At 39.9% G+C, this 17,387-nt stretch overlaps 2 protein-coding genes across 2 annotated transcripts; both read left to right on the top strand.

Annotated features, from left to right (window-relative positions):
- Window positions 1-3,377: 3,377 nt before the first annotated feature.
- Window positions 3,378-3,776, top strand: gngt2b (guanine nucleotide binding protein (G protein), gamma transducing activity polypeptide 2b). The gene is made up of 2 exons (XM_069159912.1): window positions 3,378-3,461; window positions 3,648-3,776. Exons 1-2 carry the CDS (start codon window positions 3,378-3,380, stop codon window positions 3,774-3,776), a joined length of 213 nt encoding a protein of 70 aa, XP_069016013.1.
- Window positions 3,777-6,802: 3,026 nt separating this feature from the next.
- LOC138204541 (inactive all-trans-retinol 13,14-reductase) lies at window positions 6,803-11,495 on the top strand. Its single transcript, XM_069159836.1, has 11 exons — window positions 6,803-6,959; window positions 8,057-8,239; window positions 8,330-8,571; window positions 8,660-8,855; window positions 9,353-9,550; window positions 9,652-9,771; window positions 9,875-10,013; window positions 10,395-10,504; window positions 10,638-10,804; window positions 10,994-11,153; window positions 11,326-11,495. Exons 1-11 carry the CDS (start codon window positions 6,803-6,805, stop codon window positions 11,493-11,495), a joined length of 1,842 nt encoding a protein of 613 aa, XP_069015937.1.
- Window positions 11,496-17,387: the final 5,892 nt, after the last annotated feature.

Raw genomic sequence — 17,387 nt, 5'->3', positions numbered from 1 at the left:
TTGGGCCACTGTTTAGCATCACTTCTTCTTTTTTGGGGGGATTTTTGGACACCGTACAAAACTTATTTTTTTTGGTCACAAATTGGTCTCACTAGTTCCCGAACGTTTACAGAGTGTTGTAGTCATACTTTTGTATATCGTCCAAAAATGACAAAAAAAAGTCATACTACTTCATGGCATCCAAAAAGTCATGAAAACAATCGTATAGTGTGCCATCCAAAAAGTCATAAAAACAGTCCTATGTCGTATGTCGTCCAAAATTCATTAAAAAAAAGTAATACTACAGCATGTTGTCCAAAATGTGATAAAAAAGTCATACTATAGCATGTCGTCTGAAATATGATAAAAAAAAGTCATACTATAGTATATCATCTGAAATATGACAAAAAAAAGTCATACTATAGTATGTCGTCCGAAATATGATAAAAAAGTCATACTATAGTATGTCATCCGAAATATGATTAAAAAAAAGTCATACTATAGTATGTCATCCGAAATATGATAAAAAAGTCATACTATAGCATGTCGTCTAAATTATGATATCATAGTCCCATATCGCTCTATTCAAAGTCACCAAAATCAACTCGTGTTAAAATACTGTTTTTATTAATGGAGTCTGGTGGCTTCGAGCAGAGCAATATTACAGGTGTTTTCTGCCCAAAACAGAAAGGTCTAACATTGTATGAATCTTTTCCATAACACTGTCAGACACTCATAATTACACTGAGCTAAAAGTCTATAAAGTGTACATTGCACAGCGGTAACAATTAGATGAAATCTCGGTTATTATTGCCTCTTCCACTAAGCGGTTACCTGTTCAGGTGTATGTTGTATGTCTGGCTGCCGTGCTGCTTTCTCTGATTTAGGGCACGTGACTAACACACCGACTACGGTGCTATCTACCTGAGTAAGGAGGGAGCATGGGGCAACCAAAGTCACAATTGGGATGGGGGAGTCACACAATTAGGTTTTCCTCAACAATGGGAACTAAATTGAAAATACATTTAAAAAAATAACAAGAGACAGAACCTCTGACAGTGTTTATAAAAGGAGGAACATATTTCCCACTCTTGGGGACAGATTGGTATTTTCTCAGTATTGTGGGGGGGGGGGGGGGGGGGGGATACGAGCCCTCCATACAAGTCTGAGGTTACGCCCATGGCTTGACACGTTCACTCGTAGGAAGAGAAGAAACAAAGAGGCTCAACACCGCCATCTACAGGATAAAGTGGATCAATACAGAAAGTATTTATAAGTGGAAAACGTGGCAGCGATTGACATTATTTTCGAGGAAGTGCTAAGAGGTGGAGCTTGGCAGTCCTCTTCTGTTGTGAATTGCATTGACAACTTTCATTGCATTAATTCATTAAAACATCGATGCTGAGCTCAGTATTTATCAGAATAATTATATTATTATCATTCTTGTTGATTTTAAGGGGAGGAAACAGATAAATATGTCCATCAACCCAGCTGTTTGGAAATACTGCCAAGATTCTCACACTACACCAAAACAATATTTAAATATTTCGTTTTTCCACACCCACAGCAAATATTATTTTTCATGCATTATTGCCGAAAAATGTTGGTCCTCATGTTGTTGTTCAGGCATGAACAATTTCATACTACCATTTAACAGGGTGTATTTAGCATTTTAGCTTGACAAATGTGATGTTAACTTCAAAATATCATAAAAAGTAAAAAAAAAAAAAAAAAAAAAATCCTCCCCGTTTATAATGACAATAAGATCACTACCTGTAAATTGTTGAAACAGGGAATTCAAAGTGGAACTAAAACAGAAAAGAGGAAGGGGAGCTTTCTATCAGGTGGTCAGTGACACTGCAGGTCTTCATATTGATAAGGAGCGTCTCCACACCGCTGTTAATCCACAGTGACGTCTCTGGAGTTAATCTTGAGTGGATGAGACTAACCCAGATACTGAAAATGGCTTATTGTGACTCCTTGCTGAAGGTTTAGTTGAGGATCAGTAGCTGGTCATGTCTCAGATGAAATGTCAGTTGGAGGTGATGGGCGTAGAGTAGAGGAAGTAAGAAACTTCTGCTCCAGGAGATTGAGTCTCAGCCTGTTTTCAGTTGACAAAAAGCTGCACACTGCCCTGAAAGAAATCACGTTCAGTATCGGGTGAAAACGTCTTTACCACATCCTGTTTATTAGCAGGAATAAAGATGGAAAGAGAGAAAAATGCAGCCACACTTTCAACAAAAAAAATGAGCGCCAGGCCTGCATTATAAATGTCTGCATTCTCACTCTGTGTTGATTAGAACGATGTTAAAGATTGAGAAACTTACTCTTCTGTCTCCCACTTCTAAACCTGGTTTTCTTCCTGTTAAAAGAGAGTTTTTCCTTCCAAACTTTCTCTCGTGGGAAATAAAATTCTGTTGTAGCTTTACATCAATCATTTTTTTCTTTGATTTTACCTGATTTTTTTTTTTTTTTTTTTATAGGAGTTTGGTGTGGCAGAGTCTAGTATACTATGTTAGATGCTGTAAGAGGACTTTTGTTGTTATTTGGCTCTATATAAATACAATTTAATTTAATTTAATAAAATGCAAGATTAAAGTAAACAATCAAACCAGTGAAGAAGACTTCCTTCCTGCCTTGTGATGCTGATGCTGATGAGGCCTTTGTCACTGAGTACATACGATATTAATGTCATATATTTTCAAAGTAAAAGTACGATTACTACTTTAACTTAAGTGTTTTCATTTGCTTTGATATAATACTAATGAATAGTGAAGTTAAAGTTGATCCCACCATCTTTTGTACCACAGTTTGCAGTTGGTAACATGATTCGATGTGCACACGTACATCATTTCTATTTCAGTGTCTCACTTTCTCCACCCTGTCGTCCGCAGATTTTAAGGATCCGAGTTCTCGTTGCTGTTAGGGGTCATAGCTCCTGATTGTTTAATCTCATCACGGGGGATTGGTGACATCTGGTCCAATCCTGTGCCGACCTCGCCCAGAAGCCAGCAGCAGGGATCAGCTGGGATGAAGAGCAGTGGGACACCGCAGACCAGTCAGTGCGAGGAAGCGACCGGACCACAGCGAGGCATACAGTCGATGTGCTCTTAGGAGCCAACACATTTCTCTCATTGTTGGGGATCCCGCCATTCAACAGGTAAAGACGAGATGATTGAGACATTTCTTTTTGCTGGTCTAATGTTTAATTTGTCAAGGGTTGGGGTGTTTTTAAAACTGAGGATTTGAAGAAAAGTATGAATATTAGAATATTGTAAAAAAAAAAAATCGACAGAGTGGCACTTGGACAAGAAAATCACGAGAGTAAACTTTTAGGAATCTGTTGCCACATTTAACATCTTTTAAAACAAAGACCTTGATCTCTTCTTACAGCCAGGATGGCTCGGGATATGTCAGATAAGGAAATCTTGAAAATGGAACTGGACCAGTTGAAGAAGGAAGTTAGCACACCAAGGACAGCAGTAAGTAACAAAATTAACAAAATCATCTGAAATGTTTTGCTACTAAAGCCTTTTTTTATATATATCAAAACAAAGTGGAAAACAAATAGGGGAGATGAATGCGCAATGAATTTGTAGCATGCATATTTAAATATTTCCATGTTTTTACTGAGCTTGCTTTTGTTTCATCTTTCCTCTGAACTCCAGGTGAGTGCAAACTGCGCAGAGACAATTGCTTTCGTTGAGGAACTGTCACCCAATGATCAGCTGATTAAGGGCGTTCCAGATGACAAGAACCCCTACAAAGGAGACAAGGGAGGCTGCATAGTAACATAGCACAAAGACATCCAGGGAAAAGTCATTGATTACACCGCTGTGATATCCCTGCAGATGTCTTTTGGATTAAAAATGTACAGTAGAAAGAAGACGTGTAATTGTATTGCTACCAGGAGACCCCGTCCCCGACTGGATTACTGTATGTACCTGAGCATTGGACAATGTTTCTTTGTCACTTTGTAATTAAATGCAAATAGCTGTACAAAGCTTGGACCTGGCCTGGCTGCTGTGATTTTTTTTGTGTGTGTGTAAAATATACATGAGCATATCTCACTTTTATTGAACTCATGCACTTTCATTTCATTTTATCATATTAATTGATGTTAAATGGCTACAACTCAATTAGTGTCCAACTTCTCTGACAGTAAATCAGACTTAACATGGCGCTCGGCTGCGTCGCTGCACAAAGCGGGGCAAAGTCACAGGAGTTGTGCGGTGGCTGATTAGTCTAATTTCGTAATAGGATTTCTGTGCTACAGCACAGTCGGTCACACAGGCCAGTTGACATCAAGCCGTTTCCTGTATCAAAGTCTTTAAACTTAATCCACGCTTCATCCCAGCCTCCATTTTGAGCTCTCCATCCAATTAGTGTCGTTTTCAATCCGGGCATCGACAAATAAGCGTCATTTGCTTGACATTTGCAACAGAAACTATGAGCTCATGTAGCTCGTGGGTGTAGCTTTTAGGAGTCCAGTTTTAATTTCTATATTCAATAAGAATAAGAAGCTGAAGCTGCAGAAATCACAAATCAGAGCACAGATGTGTATGTTTCTGAGATTCTACGAATACAAAATAATCATCGACAACACAACACATCGTGATTATAACAGTGGATGTGTATAACTGGTAAATTATAATCATTTGCCTATTTATGAATTGGAGTAATCGAAATTAAATAAATTTCACCGAGGTTAAGTGGAGAAAACCAGTGAATGTTATCTGAATTAAAGTAATTTGCCACTTTGAAAAGTTATATCGTGGGCAGTCTATATTTATAAAACACAACATATACAGTAAGGCTGGACAATATATTGATATTTTCAAAAAATTGTGATGAGACTAGATATCCTCTTTTTTAATTTAGTTATAATAATACGGTGTTATGGAATGCGTTTTGTCTTTTCCTGGTTTTAAAGGCTGCATTATTATTTTTATTTTTTTTATTTCACTTTATTAATCCCCGAGGGGAAATTTCTTTGCTACAGCAGGGGGGCTCTCAGGGGGGAGCTGCTGCAACAGGCTGCCACTAGCGCGGCGCCAGGTAACCTGACCTGAGGTGCATGTTTTTTTTTTGGATGATGGGAGGAAGCCGGAGAACCCGGAGAGAACCCACGCAAGCACAGGGAGAACATGCAAACTCCGCACAGAAAGGCCCAGGACCGGATTCGAACCCGGAACCTTTTTGCTGTGAGGCGACAATGCTAACCACTGCACCACTTTTACAGTAAAGTGGTCATTTTCTGAACTTACCAAACTGTTATATTATTTGCCTTTACCCATTTATGTATAATATCCACATTACTGATGATTATTTATCAAATATCTCATCATATAAATATTTTATGAAAGCACCTGTAGTCATCCAAACAATATCACTGCAATATAGGTATCGACGCATTTGGTGAAACATATCGTGATATTTGATTTGGTCCATATCGCCCAGACCTAATATATAATATTATTATTATAGTACAAAAGAATCAATGATGTATTAGTATACACATTTCATGTTATCTTAGTGTTAGGAGTATAGCTTCATCTGTATTTTACATCCTATGACAAGTCAAAGTGCTATGAAAATGGAAAAGAGGAAAAGGGCAAATTGAAATATCCTGAGTTTGGTTAAATATGACTTTTTATGAGAACATTATTCAGGAAATTCATTACTCTGAGCTGTCAAACACAGATGGAACAGTTGGGACAGTAGTAAGGTACTCCAGTCAGACATACCAGGACTCCAGCATTAAACAGTGCCATCTTGATGTATTTTTACCTGTGCTTTTCTGTTACAGTATAAGAAGTCAAAAAGTCTACCATAAGTTCAGTTTCAAATTTTCTGCTACCTAAATTTGAGATTCCTCGAGACCAACTTAACAGCTTGTTGCTTTGTCGTGATTTGTGTTATCTGTGGCTGCAGTTTAAAGTCAACTGAACTAGTGTGTAGCCGGAGTGCAAAGTCCGCGTATGCATTACATGAAATGACAGTGTGTTGAGTAAGCTATGCCACCACGAAGGTCACATGACAGTGGTTTTACGTTTGCTATGCTTCTCCAGGTAGTACTACACACTGTGGACACAGCAGGACGACTTTCAGTGTCATTAAAATTATTTTTCACAATGAAATGTCTTTCCAAGACTATGACTCAGTCACCATGGACACCAACTCTGTGCTTATCAGTGCTGAAATGCTGAAACCCACAGATCTCTTTCAGCTACACTGTTGTAAAGACATAAAACTAGTCCGCATACGTATAAAGTCTAAGATGATTTGTATTATCTATGTATTATCTTAATTGCCTTATTAGATAAGAGCAATTATGAATACATCTTATCTATCTATGTTTCCTGTGAGCTCTTTGGAAAGACTGAATATACTACACACAACCAAATGTGTTGTTACCTTTAAGCTACAATCAGAAGTGTTGTAACTTGCTGAACAGGCTTTGGACCTTTTTAATATTCTGCAGAATCCTAACGCAGTTTATATTTGTAAAAAAGTGGAGTTTACGCAACATGAAATGATGGATAAGCAATTATCCTTTGTCTAAATGTTGATATTGTAATATTTGCACTGTCATCACAAAATAATGGGTCTTATACCACTTTATCTTTATTGCTTGTCACAACAGGAATGGTGTTACATATCATACTCCGGCCCCCCCTCCTCCAGACCTTTGGTACAACATCATAAAAGGCGTTCAATGAAAGGACCAGCGTTCAAAATAAAACCCGTAATAAAGCTGCTGTGAACCGTCTGCTGCAGGCCGACGCTGAATCCAGAAACTGTTGATTTCATTGTCGCCGAGATGTGGCTCTTGATTTTCTTAGTGTGGTTGGTCGTATGGGCCGGCGGCACGTACTGGTACCTGTTTGGGAAACCGAGCCCTTTCTCCCTGGAGTCGGTGAGACCCCCCGGTCCTCGGGAGTTTGACCAGAAGAAGCGTGACAAAGTCATCAAGCAAGGTAAAGTGATCGCAGATGAAAATGTTTGCACGAAACATCGGGATGAATTTGGAGTATTATGATAAAAAAAAAAATCAGCTAAGCTTTGCGAGTTTTGTATCATCTAACAGGATACAATAAATTCAACAATTATGATATCATATTACAAAGTTATGGTGTGACTTGGAACAACTGCAACCCATCCTCACCAGGGAGAATGTGCACTTAAATATGTAATATATAATCTGAAAGCTAAACTTTCTTTCAGATTAGAAAAACTTGTATTTCTTTTTATTCCATATAACAAATACAGTTCTATATTGTCCAATCTGCACACGCAGATACGTTTTCTATATTTATAAAGCAGAAAAGAACCACTAAAGTGAACAAGACAAGACAAAATGACCAAACTAATAATAATCACTATGTCATAATTGTCAATTATCTATTGTCGTGTTTTTTTTTTCTCCTTTACATTTTTATTGCACATTAGCCTATAGTTAATAGTGCATAGTAGAGATAGACAGAACAAGTGAGGAGGAGTGACGTGCAGTAAAGATCAGGAGTCAGACAGGAGACTCTGTTAAGGGCAAAGTATCCCATGTAGCATGCAGCCTAAACATTTGGCCATCAGATCACCCGTAATTTAATTGTTTCACTTTATTTTGCATGTTCTCACCCCTTTACTGCAAAAAGTATAGAAATCCATAATACGTTTACAGTCTCATCCATTCAGTTCATATGTCCCAGTAAGCCCACATGACTACAATAAATCCAATGAACTCAATGGATCAAAATGGACGCTTTGAAAAAGATCCACTAAAAAATAAAATGTCATTATGGTTTAGCTGTATTTCATCTTGTAAATAGTGTTGTTGAAATTCATGAGGTTTATTGCCAACAGGAGAACACAGTTACAATCATGACCTCCGTGTGTATGACAGGAAAGGTGTGCAGTGCAACCTTCATACTGTATCATATAATGCAATTATGCAACACATTTGGATGTTCTCAGATGTCTCACTGGATCACGATGACATTTACAACGCACCTTTATGGTCACTGAACTAGAATGCACTTTACTGTGTTTAACATCAGTTCTGCGTGTTTCTGTGCAGGTTTCAGTGTCGACAAAGTGCCCAAGAACCTGGACGTCATCGTCATCGGCAGTGGTATCGGAGGGCTGACAGCTGGAGCCACGCTGGCCAAAGCAGGGAAAAAAGTGCTGGTGCTGGAACAGCATGACCAGGCCGGAGGCTGCTGCCACACGTACATCGAGAAAGGCTTCGAGTTTGATGTTGGTAAGACGACTTCTGTGACCGACACCGTTCACGTTCTCCATTTTAAGGAGCAGTGTGATCACTTTCTGTTTGCCGCTCTTTTGTCTCCAGGGCTTCACTACATCGGTCAGGTCCATGAGAACAGTCTGTTACGCATCGCCTTTGACCAGATCTCTGAGGGCCAGCTGGAGTTTCAGGAGCTCCCTCAACACTTCGACACCATCCAGATCGGCCTGGGCCGGGAGAAACGGGAGTACACCATCTTCTCTGGTAAAACTGAGATGAAAGCCCACCTCATGAAGCAGTTCCCTGATGACACCGAAGCCATCGAGACGTTCTTCAATATCATGAAGGTACTGTTTGATACATATTTAAGATGATATGTCCAAATCTTAAACTATGAATTTAAAACCCTTCCAAACTTCCCCTGGTGTCACACAGGTCTCAGCTAAGAAGACCCACTATCTGGCATCCCTGAAGCTGATCCCACAGTGGGTGTCCTTGTTCCTGCTGAAGTCCGGCATTGCGGACCTCGTCTCCTCGGTCTTCCGCCTCTCTGGCACATGTGCAACAGAGCTGGTGAACACCCTGACTAGCAACAAGGATCTCCAGGTCATCTTCGCTTACCTATTCTATGGTAGGTACTCAGGAGGATTACTGAAGCGGAAAACAGGCTTCACCCTCAATACAATGCAGACGGAAAGCAGGAGAGTGACACCATTGTTTTGTACTTGTCCTTCAACAAGTTGGATTTGAAATGAAACTATGACTATGAGGTTAAATCCCGCTTATAAACACCCTCTAATGCTAAACTAACTGTTATTAACTGGTAGTTAATGCATATTACTGCAATTACTAATGCCAACAGCATACTTAATAACTATTAAATAAGACACAAATTGATACCTTAATGAACATAAACTAAATGATTACTTAACCATTAACTAATGGTATCTTCTAATGAACTGATGGATTTTGATGTGATACCAGGCTGTACATATGTTATCCAGGAACACAACCCAGACACATTACTGATTACAAGCTCAGACATAAGTCTGATAAGTTACTGTATGCAATATGAGTTGATGCAATATAACAGTACAGTCATTAAACCTTTACTCTGCGTACATTTAGGTGTGCCTCCAAAGGACTCCAGCATTCTGATCAATGCCCTCCTGGTTCATCACTACAAACGCGGTGCCTACTACCCAAGGGGAGGCGCCAGCGAGATCGCTTTCCACATCATCCGCACCATTCAAAGGTATGGAGGGAACTGCCTAGTCAGAGCTTCCGTCTCTGGGATCCTGGTGAATGAAAAGGGAGCAGCCTATGGTGAGAACTGAATTCAGCTCATTTTTCACCTGTTAAAAGGCCAACATGTGGTCAAGTAAAGACAGATTCAAGGCTTTTTTTTTTTCTGTTCTGCATGACAGGTGTGAAGGTGAGGAAAGGTCAAGAGGAAGTGGAGGTTCATGCACCTGTAGTCGTTTCAAACTGTGGCATCTTCACCACCTTCCAGAAACTTCTTCCCCCCGAGATTCGAGTCAAACACGGTGAGCAACCCGACTGATTCTCAAGTAAAGCTTCTCATAGATATTTCATTATGACACGAGTGAAAACGTTTCAAGGTGATCATGAACTTCTCCCATATTATAGACGTTCAGGAAAGGCTGAACATGATGAAACATGGCAGAGGATCATTCCTGGTCTTCTCCGGCTTCGATGGAACTGAAGAAGAATTAGGCCTTGTGTCCACAAACTTCTGGCTGTTCAAGAACAATGACATGGACAAGTCGTAAGTGTGCAGGAGCGCTGCTTACACAGAGCACAGAGGTCGCATTGAGCAACCACAAAGGGGTGCTATTGTATAAGAAGAAGCAATACAGGAAAAAAAATAACTGTAAAAAATAAGTGTAAGCCTGCCACCACATTTTTTGTAGGTCCATTTCCTATTTAATTAGAGAAACACCGAGTACCTGAAGATTTACAGAAAACATTACAAAAAGAAACGTAATGTACACGATGCTGCATTTTCATAGTTAACCAAGACAGAGTTCCTTTCTTTTCCGCTAGATGGAGTAAAGGATCAGTCCGGTTTCAGCTCCAGGACTGATTCTTGTGTAGTTGGCCACACTGATGATAAAACTTGATGGTTTTTTTTGGGATCATTTTTCAGGATGGAGGACTTTTTTGCATTGAGCAAAGAGGAAGCACCTGATAACATCCCCATGATGTTCATCACCGTCCCATCTTCCAAAGACCCTGAAGCCAAAATCAGACATCCTGGTACGCACAAACACAACGTTTTCTACAGTTTAAAGGCTTGAAACTAAATAAACTACACGAATATCATCTTATCTTTGAGTATTTTACATGATCTGTCATAAATGACCAGAAAGTTTGTGTCTCGTTTTCACAGGAAAATGTTGTATGACCATCCTGACCATGGTTAACTATGAATGGTTCGAGGAATGGAAGGACACTACTGTGCGCAAAAGAGGTGATGAATACCACAACTACAAAATGAGATTTGCTAAGAACGTCTTCGACTGGGCCTGCACTATATTCCCCAAAATCAAAGACAAGGTAGGATTTGTCATTTCCTGTCATACATTCACATATACACGCATGTTTAACTGTGATTCTTTTGTCTTTGACGCACAAAAGTATCCAAAAATATTACCTCTATAACGTAAAAAAAAAAAAAAAAGTTGTTCGTTTTGCTTGTTGTTTGACATCGCCTGCTTTGTGACATCTGTACAACTTGTTTTTCAGTTGGTTTTCCAGGATGTTGCGACCCCACTGACCAACATGCACTACCTGGGCGCTCAGCGTGGAGCCATGTACTCCGCCGAGCACAACCTGGACCGTTTCCATGCCGAGGCTGTGGCCCGGAACAGGTGCAACACCCCCATCAAGAACCTCTACATCACAGGTATGAAAATTTGCCAGAGGATTTGAGGTTAAAATCTACCACTGGCATCGCAATCCCTTAGATTAATTCACACTTGAAAAACAGAACGGCAACAAAATAAAATCCTGATCGAGAAGGAGGCTCAGAGGGATTTCCATCTAAACTTGGTTGTGTGTGTGTCTTTGTGTGTCAGGCCAAGATGTGTTCAGCTGTGGGATCGCAGGAGCGCTACACGGTGGACTCCTCTGCGCCTCCACTGTGTTGGGTCACATCGTCTACATCGACCTGCTCCTCCTCAAGAAGAAGTTGAAGAGGAGGAAAGCCAGAGAGCTGGCCCAGCTGGCTAAGAAGAAACTGCAGTGAGAGCGCTCTACTTCCCCTGCAGGCTCATGGTGAAACTGCTCCAACACGGTGCAGCAGGACTCTTCTTTATTGTGGGAACCTTGAGGGAACACCACTCACCACTGCGTTCTAATTCTACTCAGATATTACCTCATAAAGTCTATAGATATATATAAATGTCCGTAAGGCACAGGGAATGGGTGTGATCTCCTGTTTGTACTGAAAGGAAAGAATTCAGCTGCAATGAAAAATACAAGTCCTAAACTAGCAAAATGAAGGACAAAGACGGCTGGTTCATAAAATGTTTGTATTTTTGCATCACTTTTTTGTCACCCTTAGTACGAATGACTTTAGTCACAAATTTAGAAGTTTTCAATTATTTTGGCTTTGTTTTTTTTGGACTGGGTTCGTCAGGAATTATCTTAACATGGAAATATGCTCAGGAGTTGGCATGGAGCACTGGGGATGCAGGTAAAGCCTGTAGATGATTTTGGTTGTTGAGTTTTAACAGGACTTTTATAAACGAGTCTTAACATTCAACTGGATTTTGCAAAATGTAAAAACTTGGAATATCGCAGTATTTGAGCTGATATTTGTTTTACAGGTTGTTCTCAAGAAGGAAGCTGCAGAAAACCACAAAGTGGTCACTGTACTACCCACTGTAACCCCCATTATTTTAATATTATGTGTGTATATATACATACATATATATATATATATATATTCTTATTAGATTGTGTACACACAATGATTAAGTATTAGTTTTTATAATCATATTTGCTGCTTGGTTTTAAATGTTATTGTAATTATTGTGATCTCTACATCATCTTTAACTACTGTATCATGTTTGTTTCCCCTCAACTTAATCTAAAACTAAGACATTATGTTAAATCACCACTACAATTTTCAGATTTTCTAATGCCTCTTGTGATGTACAGATTTGTTTTTCTTGACATAAGATGTATCTTTTTGCTTTTGCATTATAAAAAAAAATGCATGTTTAAATTTTTCCTACATGCTCAATAAACTTGATAGAAAAAAGAAAGAAATGGTAAAATACTGCTAAATAATAATGTTAATGTAAATAATGACTCTATCAATAATAATTATAGAATAGCAGCAGGTGAAATGGGCGACCACATTTACGAGTAATTGAAATATCTCTTACAGGTGAACCGAGATTATAAACCCCTCTGGGTTTAGTTCCCACCTATGTTGTTCTGACCTGATTTATAACCCCAGTGTTGTTTGGTTTACAGCTGAAATCAAATGTACAGGGGGAAACCTCAGACTTCCTGTGCTAAGTGAACATTTCCTCAGTAAATAGTGGGCAGTTTAGCTGACAAACTGTGCTCTGCAGGAGACGACCGGGGGGATCTGAGGAGATGAATGCCCTCTCTGTCCAGACAAGAGGTGGGATGCCAGTACCTCTCTCGCTCCTCCATCCCTCTGCTGTACAAACCCGGGGAAAGCTCTCACCGCAGCAGCTACAGCTCTCATGGACAAGCTGCTAGTGTCACCACCTTTCTCTCAATGGTTTAGAATAAAAAAAGGCTAAAACTTAAATTCAAGAAATGAGAAGAAAAATGGCAGGGAGGAGTTAATTGTACTGACTTTGCCTGGTTGGAAGTTCAGTAGACCATAAACATATAATTACCATGGCACGATAAAGTGCACAACTTCACCAGAAATAAACGTGACAGTACCTCTTACTTTCCTCTGCTGTGCTCTGTCTGACTCACAAACAGACCCACCTAAACTCAGTTTAGCCACCTTTTGAGTTCAGGGATCAGTTTGACCCGTCCTTTTTTTTTTTTTTTTTTTTTTTTTTCCTACAATGACGTGGCTCCACGAGTCAGCCTGTTGGTTGGTCAGTCTGCCCACTAATTTGGTCCAGGCTGAAATATAACTCAACAACTACTGGATGGATTGCACAGTGTATAGAGGATGAAGCTTACTGACCCAAATGACTCCCTGACTTTAACTCCAGTCAATGTTTTTGTTTTTAATGTCAACAATTATCGGCTGGTCTGCCCTAAAATTTACTGATTCATGTCTCCTTTACAACTTAAGTGATTTTTTTTTTTTCATTTAGCACCACCATCAGATGGTCATTTTGTCCAATAATTCACTTTTGACTTGATACTTGCAAAACTGATATTCCCACAACCTTCACTGTACTTTGTGTTTAGTGTCTATTAGTTAGCATTGGAGCTGATTGGCCTATCACACATATACTGCTACCGATATATAAGTAGTCCAATATAAAACCTTTTTTTACAAAACATAATGCAGAAACAAATGATTGTCATAATTTAGAAATTGATCTATGTGTTGTTGGTTTTTTTTTTTGGAGTTATTTCTAATTATTACATTCCCAATGATGGACTGATCTCATACCAAAATAAACCTTATTATAAATAAATATTTAATGTTTATAAATATTATAAACATTAACATGCTACCGTCGCAGTGTCACGTCACCATGTTAGCATGCTGAGGTCAGTATAAAAGGTCTCAGCTTCACAAAGCTGCTCATGACGGTGCATTCTTAAACTTTTTAAACTTAATATCAATCAACTAACTTCATTTTTTTTAATATGGCATCATATTGATGTTGAAAGAATAAGTTGCTTGGTAAGAGGGAATACTTTAAAAAGTGTAAGTGTTGAAGTTTAAATCTGTTAATGTCTCGCAGGATAAGAGGTTGACGTAAACAAATATTTATCACTGACTCTAAAACTGAGAAATATCAGCCATCTATTCTGCTATTTTAAATATGGAATAACTGTTTGTACAGAGTAGTATATGTTATTACAAGTAATGTATTTTGGTCTGGATTCCATGTGGTGCTTTTCAAGAAGATAAGAGGTCAAACTGCCCACGGGAGGAATATTCTCATGAATTATGGGGAAAAAACACAAGGTAGTGGCCGAATTAATTTCTTTTACAACCTGGCAGTTTAAAAGTTTTCCTCTTTCAGAGTTTATTCTTGTTCTATATAGCATTTATTTTACTGTTGTCCACACTCCTCTCAAAGATCAGATATAGGATTATAGGGGATTTATGCCCTGATACTAGAGGTAGCATAGTTTTTGTTGGGGTTTTATACCAATATAGATTCCTCTCTTTTGGGTTCTGTGGTGCATGGAATTGGAATAATTTACCCTTGAAAAAAACTATGAAACCATGACTACGTTTAGTTTGCCAGTTTTTACATTTGTAGACCATTTTGAACAGTTAAACTTTCAACTTTGCAAAAACAAAAATGTCTTGCACTTTAATTGCAGAGTACGTACAGAGAGCAGGAACTAAAGAGGAGACCTGACCTCTATTTTCACTAAAAAAGACTTCCATAGTCTCAATGGCAAAGCAACTCATGTGAGCTAAAATGGATAGATCTGAGGAGAAATCAAAGCTCTCGTTGACCAGCACTACCTCAACCCCCTTCCTCTTTTTTCCTCTTGCAGGCGGCTCCCACATGTTTAGGCATGCTCTCAGATCGGGAGAGGCCCAGGGGTCAAATTTTAACAAAAGCACTCCACTCTTTCCACTGTCTCGGCTACTCTGTCTTCCCTTCTCTACTCTGCAGATGAACACCACTGGATTTAATGAATGCGACAGACACTGTAGTTCAATGCTCACCCAACAACAACGACACCTTAAAACATTTCATTTACATAAAGCAAACATGAACTCGCAAACACTGGAGCAGCAGGATTGGCTCAGCTCAGTATTCGTGTTGCTGGGCTCTCGACACTCCGCCTCAGCCAGCTTTCCTTCTTTTCCAGATGTTGAAGCTCCTCCCCGCTGGCCGGCCGCAGCCTCCCACAGCTTGAACCCAGCCAATAGCCACAGCTGCTACCAATCTGAAGGCTCTCATAAGAAAGTTTCAGACGACCCAGATGAGAGGAAGACCCGGTCTGAAGATAGCACCCAGGATCAGACTGGTCTTAAAGGCATATGAGCAGATGATAGAAAAAAAAAACAACACCAGACGATTTAAAGGTCCCTCCTACCATGTTCTAGTAATTTTTGATGCTACTGATAGATTAAAATGTTCACACCAACTTTGAATTTAATGTACAACTTCAAATTTACACCTAGAGGAAAAATGTGTTTCTTCACGTCTGTTTCTTTTGACTGAACCAACTCATACTGTGGCTGTTTTGCTGCTCTGCACATATCCCAGACCTCAAAGACCTCGTCTCTGATGTCGGAGAAAGGCTGCTGCTTCAGGCCAACTTTCTGTTTAACAAGATGGAAAATCCAAGGAAAATGGCAGCCTCTCCGATTCCCTTTCAAAATCTTCCTTCAATCTGAAACACAACTAGTCCACATGTCTGCAAAACTTAGTGCAACAGATTTACATAGTGTTTAAGTTTGTTCTGCATTCCAGACCATAAACCTTAATCAGTCATGTCACTGGTTCATCTAAAGGTTGAGAATTACTTGATTAGTCAGAAAACAACTGCTATCTACTTTGATTATTGATTGTTGCTGTATGTACGGACAACCCAAAAACATAACTGCTCTGTCCAAGATTATTTCCAGCGCGGAGACCATTGACTTTATATAAAAGTGGACGTAGCTTCCCGGGTCTGAAAAATTAGTTTTCTGGCGGTCCATCTAAAATAAATAAGCCTAAAAAAGTTGTGTTTTTGGGGGCGTGTCTGTTTGATTGACAGGCCTGTGTTGCAGTCAGGTTTTGTGCTGTCGGTGGGCGGGACGTAGTATTGCCAGGTTTCCAGTCAGATCCACCGCTCGCTGCCCCCCAGCTCGTCCAATAATTGTCACTTCCGGCTCTGAGCTGGCAAAATGGCGCCGGGCAAAATCCGAGCTCGACGCCTCATAACGGCCGTTCACAAACCAACGGGTGACGTCACTGTTGGTTGCCACTTGGCGGAGACATCAAAATCTAAGGTGGCTAATCTTACCTTTGCACCATACACGCATCCAACCTGTGGATTTGCAATCTCCTTCTCAACCTACCATCTGAACTAGGTGCAAGGAATCGATCTTGGTCGGCTTCTTCTTTCCCTTTACAGCTGTTTGTAATATTTCCTGCAAGGCTGCTCTGCAGATTTAATTGTAAATTATGTTGCACGCTGGAGAGTGAGAGAGAGAAAGACAAGAGGCAGGAATAGAGAGGCCCAGAGAAAGGAAAACATTTGGAGTTAACTTTGGTAAAGCAGTACAGAGTATTCGCCCAATCAAGAGGAACAATTTTTTATGATGGTTACACACGTCCATTTCTGCACTTAGCATTAACAAACAAATGACCTTTGATATCCAGGTAATCTTTAATCCAAAAATGGCAGGATTTCTGCCCATTTCTTTGAAGCATTGCAACAGAGTGAATGAGAGGGAAACAAAAGTAATCACCTCCTGCCAAACCACAAAGTCACACTCCAAGCGTACTGTAGTTTTGAGCTGCACTGAGGTTAAGAATCTCTGGCTTTAATCCAGTGTTAACAATATTAAATGGCTGTCAGGTTGAAGACAGGAATTCAAACATGTTAATATTAGATGACAATATTACATAGGATTTGTGCCATCTTTAATGTGGTTGAATCTCTTTGTTTCTTCACACCCATCTGCACTGAGATTGCAGCTCCTCCTTCCAAGCGGATGCTTCAGAGGTGATCCAGAGTCTCAGGTTTCACAGTTTAGTTCCTCCCCTCCCCTCCCCCCCCCTCCCCTCACCCCACCTCCCTCCACCCTCATCATCCTAATGCATCTGCATTTGTCATCCCTGCCTCTTTCTGCCTTGTGTTTACATGGTGATTCAGCTTGAGAAGTTGGGGTGAGCCTAATGCTGGAGACGGTATTCACTAGAGGGGACTCTTCTGTGGGTGTGATCCCAGCCAAACCCTCATGAGGAGAGGACTCCTCAACACATGATTACGATGC

Source organism: Embiotoca jacksoni, unplaced genomic scaffold, assembly GCF_022577435.1.
Source record: "Embiotoca jacksoni isolate LCO1_2020_lvr unplaced genomic scaffold, fEmbJac1.0.p SCAF_26, whole genome shotgun sequence".
Lineage (NCBI taxonomy): Eukaryota > Metazoa > Chordata > Actinopteri > Embiotocidae > Embiotoca > Embiotoca jacksoni.
This window is presented reverse-complemented; position numbering and strand designations above follow the sequence as displayed.